Genomic DNA, 6258 nt, shown 5'->3' with positions numbered 1-6258 from the left:
GATGGTTATGAGCCACCATGTGGTTGCTGGGATTTGAACTCCGGACCTTCGGAAGAGCAGTCGGGTGCTCTTACCCACTGAGCCATCTCACCAGCCCCCTTTTTCTTTTTTTTAAGATTTATTTATTTATTTTATGTATGTGAGTACACTGTAACTGTACAGATGGTTATGAGCCTTCATGTCGTTGTACTTGCTCATAAGTACACTGTAGCTGTCTTCAGACGTACCAGAAGAGGGTGTCAGATCTCATTACAGGTGGTTGTGAGCCACTATGTGGTTGCTGGGATTTGAACTTAAGACCTTTGGAAGAAGCAGTCAGTGCTCTTACCGGTTAAGCTATCTCTCCAGCCCCATGAGCATGTAGCTATATTTCTAAATGAGCTATGAGTTTTGTTTTGTTTTGTTTTGTTTTAGTTGTGTGTGTATGTGTGCATTTTTTGTTTTTGTGGTTTGTTTTATTTTATTTGCTGTAGAATAATCTTGATTTTGCCAGAGTTCTTTCACTAGTCCCACTATGTCACTCCATGCATTTTGAAAGATGCAGGGATAGACTTAATAAGAGCAGGAAAGAGCTTAACCGGCTTGTAGCATGACTTTCTCACTAATGTGCTGATATGTCTTAATTCAGAGAATGGCATCATGAAAGAAAAAGACATACTGGTTTTGCCTCTGGACCTGGCTGACACAAGTTCCCATGATATCGCTACCAAAGCTGTTCTCCAGGAGTTTGGAAGAGTAAGTAGCAATTTTTGTTGATAGAATATGCATTACATCACTTTTCCCATTTTGGTTAAAATTGTGGAGAGATTCTTATCTGTGGTGACTCATTCAAAGCGATTCACATGGGATGCACTAGCAGATCAGGACTATCACTTCTATTTCTTGATCTCTGGATCTTGGACTTTAGGTCATTAATTTTTTTTTTTTTTTTTTTTTTTACTTTTTAAACTCATAATTCCTATTGTAGGTAAAAGGGTCAAAAATTCACCACAACTTTGATATTTATGAGTTTTGGTATATTTTTTGTGAATTATTACTCAAACTGAAAGGTGAATTCTATTGCTTTGTCTCCTTTTTTTGTTTCAAGCTAGGATCTTACTAAGTAGCTCTAACTGTTCTGGAACACAATGTGTAGATGCGACTGGCCTTGAACTCAGAAAGATCTGCTTGCCTCTACCTCCCAAGTGCTGGGATTAAAGGCATGCATCCCTACACCTGAATTGATTTTATCTTCTTATTGTTGACTTTAGAAATGTAACATTGCTGTATTGATTCGTTGAATTAACAACGTAATCACTCATCACTAGGAATTCCATTCATAGACCATCTCTAAAGGATCTTCTTTCTGACTTTATTTAATTAGATTGACATTCTGGTCAACAATGGTGGAGAAAGCCATCGTTGCCTTGCTGTGGATGCCAACCTGGATGTCTTCAAGGTGCTAATGGAGGTGAACTACTTAGGGACAGTGTCACTGACCAAGTGTGTTCTACCTCATATGATGAAGAGAAAGCAAGGAAAGATTGTGATCATGAACAGCCTTGCGGGAATTGTACCCAGCCCTCTTTGCAGTGGGTACATTGCCAGCAAACATGCTCTTCGGGTAAGGCTGCTTCAGCTCAATTCTGTTAGCATTAACTGCAATGTGCATGAGGGATTTGTCCATCAGTGGGTGAGGCTGATGGAACTAAGGGATTATGGGCTACAGAAAGAGAACAGCTTTGAGGCTACAGCACCAGTCAATAACCAAAAATATTAGAAATCTGCATGCTTACTACTTATTCAACAGATTTTTTTATTGTGCACCTGCATGAGATGAATCCTGGGGAGAAAGATTATTTTTGATCTAGCAAGTATATGTTTTCTTTTGCCTTAGCCCATTGCTACATTTTCAAGACAAATTGTGAGTCTACCCTTTCTTCTCTGCTCTTATTCTTTTTTAAAAAATTATTATTTAAATGTATTCTATACATCAAACATAGTAATAATATTGAGTATTTTGAGAATCAAATAATACATAAAATTTTTTTAACTTTTATATTCATATCCTTGCATACCCTAAAAATATAATTAATGGATATTTAATACTACCCATAATTGAGGATCCTATATCTGATGTTGAATACTAAATTGTTTCAAAACATACAAAATATTCTTTGGTAATTAAGCATAGTAAAAGAGCATAAAATATTAAAAAATGAATCATTAAGAAATATATTCAAAAGCCCTTATATGATACCATCTGACATAGTAAGAGAGTATTTAAAATACATTATATATCTGTCTACATTGACTAACAATCAGTTTACTTAAAAAGATTATCAGTGTTTCTAGGAGAGAAATTATTTTATCAGTAACTATATTTTAAAATTTTCAAAATAGCACAAACTCTTTGAAGTTAAACATTAAGAAAATGCTTAATGATTGAGAAATGCATAGTGAGAAAAATTATCAATAATATTTACAGACAGAATCATTATTTTAAGATATAATTCATTGTTATGTCTCCCTTTTTATTTCTGATTTTATTAATTTGAATACTGTCTCTGTGCTCTCTGGTTAGTCAGGCTAAGGGTTTACCTATCTTGTTGATTTTCTCAAAGAACCAGGTCCTGGCTTTGTTGATTCTTTGTATAGTTCTTTTTGTTTTTCTTTGGTTGATATCAGCCCTGAGTTTAACTATTTCCTGCCGTCTACTCCTCTTGGGTGTGTTTGCTTCTTTTGGTTCTACAGGTTTTAGGTGTGCTTTCAAGCTGCTAGTGTAAGCTCTCTCCAGTTTCTTTTTGAAGGCACTTAGAGTTATGAGTTTCCTCTTACCACTGTTTTCATTGTGTCCCATAAGTTTTGGTATGATGTGTTTTCATTTCCATTAAATTCTAAAAAGCCTTTAATTTCTTTCTTTATTTCTTCATTGACTAAGTTATCATCGAGGAGAGCATTGTTCAACTTCCATGTGTATGTGTGCTTTCCGTTGTTTTTGTTGGTATTTAAGACCAGCCTTCATCTGTGGTGATCTGACAGGGTGCATGAGATAGATTATTTAGATTATTTCAGTCTTCTTGTATCTGTTGAGGCCTGTTTTGTGATCCTTTATACGGTCAATTTTGGAGAAGGTACCATGAGGTGATGAGAAGAAGGTATGTTCTCCTGCGTTAGGATGAAATGTTCTATAAATATCTGTTAAATCCATTTGGTTCATAACTTCTGTTAGTTTCANNNTGTCTCTGTTTAGTTTCTGTTTCCATGATCTGTCCATTACTGAGAGTGGGATGTTGAAGTCTCCCACTATTATTNTGTGGGGTGTGATGTGTGCTTTGAGATTTAGTAAAGTTTTTTTTTTTTTTTTTTTAATGAATGTGGGTGCCCTTGCATTTGCAGCATAGATGTTCAGAATTGAGAGTTCATCTCAGTAGACTTTTCCTTTGACCAGTGTAAAGTGTCCTTCCTTATCTTTTTTGATAACTTTAGGTTGAAAGTCAATTTTATTCGATATTGGAATGGCTNCTCCAGCTTGTTTTTTTGGGACCACTTGCTTGGAAAATTGTTTTCCAACCTTTTACTCTGAGGTATTATCTGTCTTTAATACTGAGGTGAGTTTCCTGTATGCAGCAAAATGTCAGGTCCTGTTTACATAACAAGTCTGTTAGTCTATGTCCTTTTACTGGGGAATTGAGTCCATTGATATTAAGAGATATTAAGGAAAAGTGGTTGCTGTTTCCTGTTATTTTTATTGTTAGAGGTGGAATTATGTTTATTTGGCTATCTTCTTTTTGGTTTGTTAGAAGAAGATTATTTTCTTGCTATTTCTAGGGTGTAGTTTCCCTCCTTGTGTTGGAGTTTTCCATTTATTATCCTTTGAAGGGATGGATTTATGGAAAGATATTGTGTAAATTTGGTTTTGTCATGGAATATCTTGTTTTCTCTGTCTATGGTGATTGGGAGTTTTGCTGGGTATAGTAGCCTGGGCTGGCATTTGTGTTCTCTTAGGGTCTGTATGACATCTGCCCAGGATCTTCTAGCTTTTATAGTCTCTGGTGAGAAGTCTGGTATAATTCTGACAGATCTGCCTTTATATGTTCTTGACCTTTCTCCCTTATTGCTTTTAATATTCTTTCTTTGTTTAGTGCATTTGATGTTTTGATTATTATGTGACAGGAGGAATTTCTTTTCTGGTCCAGTGTATTTGCAGTTCTATAGGCTTCTTGTATGTTTATGGCACCTCTTTCTCTAGGTTAGGGAAGTTTTCTTCTATAATTTTGTTGAAGATATTTACTGGCCCTTTAAGTTGGGAATCTTCACTCTCTTCTATGCCTATTATCCTTAGGTTTCTTCTTCTCATTGTGTCCTGGATTTCCTGGATGTTTTGGGTTAGGAGCTTTTTGCTTTTTGCATTTTCTTTGACTGTTGTCTCAAAGTTTTCTATGGTATCTTCTGCACCTGAGATTCTCCCTTCTCTCTCTTGTATTCTGTTGGTGATGCTTGCATCTATGACTCCTCATCTCTTTCCTAGGTTTTTCCAACTCCAGAGTTGTCTCCCTTTGTGATTTCTTTATTATTTCTATTTCCACTTTTAGATCTTAGATGGTTATGTTCATTTCCTGCTCCTGTTTGATTGTGTTTTCCTGTAATTCTTTAAGGGATTTTTGTGTTTCCTCTTTAAGGGTTTCTAGCTATTTACCTGTGTTCTCCTGTATTTCTTTAAGGTAGTTATTTATGTCCTTCTTAATGTCCTCAATCATCATCATGAAAAGTGATTTTAGATCCAAATCTTGCTTTTCCAGTGTGATGGTGTATCCAGGACTTGCTATGGTGGGAGAATTGGGTTCTGATGATGCCAAGTAACCTTGGTTTCTGTTGCTTATGTTCTTATGCTTGCCTCCCACCATCTGATTATCTTTAGTGCTGCCTGCCCTTGCTGTATCTGTCTGGAGCCTGCCCTTTCTGTGATCCTGGTTGAGTCAGAACTCCTCAGAGTCCAGCTGTCTCTGGGATCCTGTGATTCTGGGATCCTGTGATCCTGAGACCCTGGGTGTTTCAGAGCTCCTAGAAGTCAAGCTTCCTCTGGGACCCTGAGATCCTGGTGTAACCAAGCTGTCCCCCCCCGGGGGGTGGGAGTAGGGGTGGGGGTTTCTTTGTGAGTTTCTGCCTGCAGTAAAACTCACTTTAATCCGATCTGGGTCCATCCTGAGAGGTGGGCTGGGCTGAAATGGAATGTGCGAGAGAAATTTGGAAGCCAGGACAAAATATTCTAATGGAGGCTCAAAGTTTAATGTAGGAGCTCAGTTTATATAGCGTGGGGAAAACCCCAGTCCCCATCCTCAGTCTTTGAAGGCACAGGTGAATGTCCATAGGCGGGTCCAAGGATCAAGGCACAGGTGAATGTCAGTAGGCAGGTCCAAAGGATGTTGTCTTCTGGGACATCAAATGGTCTTCTCAGCAGGCAGTGGAGACACAGCGACAGCAGAGCAGCTCTGGCACATCTGAAGATTTCCACCGGTGGATCTGGGCTTTGAAAGACAGTGATTAGTATAAACAGTAAGGCGAGCTTGGCAGATCTGAAGCTATAACCGCAGGCGGTCCAGTGGCAACAGAGAGCTGGGAGGCCCCAACATTTCTTAATTGGATATTCTCTTTATTTACATTTCAATTGTTTTCCCCTTTCCATGTCTCCACTTTAAAAACCCCATACTCCATCCCCCGCCCTGCCTCTTTGAGGGTGCTCCCCCACTCACCCATCCACTCCTGCCTTCCTGCCCTGGCATTCCCCTACACTGAGGGGAACACCCTCAGGCCCAAGGGCCACTCCTCCCATTGATCATATGATCATGTGATCCTGTGATTTTGTGATCCTGGGTGTGTTAGAGCACCTGGGAATGAAGCTTCCTTTGGGTGTTGTGGGACTGGCTTCACAGTTTGTGCCCAAGTTCTGCTCAGGGTAGCTGCTCTTATTCTATATTTGAAAGTACCGGATGATTGGTTCTGGGCCCCATATCCCTCCTAAGAAAACATGAACTCTGTTCATTCTGGTTTCATGAAAAAAAGAAAATTAAGGGAAGGCTAGGAGAAAAGCCTGGTCAGTTTTTTCTTATGGGTAATGAGCATCAGAACAAAATGAATTCTTAGGTTGTTTTAAGAATGAAACTAACAGGCTAGGTGTGGTGGCCCACGCCTTTAATCCCAGCACTAGGGAGGCAGAGGCAGGCGGAATTCTGAGTTTGAGGCCAACCTGGTCTACAAAGTGAGTTCCAGAACAGCCAG

General features: G+C 38.8%; 1 protein-coding gene across 1 annotated transcript in view; it reads left to right on the top strand.

Annotated features, from left to right (window-relative positions):
• LOC110324049 (dehydrogenase/reductase SDR family member 7-like) overlaps positions 1 to 6258 on the top strand; it is a 19116-nt gene that overhangs the window by 5681 nt on the left and 7177 nt on the right. The window contains 2 exon segments of the mRNA XM_029540986.1: positions 629 to 735; positions 1364 to 1603. Coding sequence (XP_029396846.1) covers positions 629 to 735; positions 1364 to 1603 — 347 coding nt within the window.

The sequence above is a fragment of the Mus pahari genome, chromosome 7 (genome assembly GCF_900095145.1).
Source record: "Mus pahari chromosome 7, PAHARI_EIJ_v1.1, whole genome shotgun sequence".
Lineage (NCBI taxonomy): Eukaryota > Metazoa > Chordata > Mammalia > Rodentia > Muridae > Mus > Mus pahari.
This window is presented reverse-complemented; position numbering and strand designations above follow the sequence as displayed.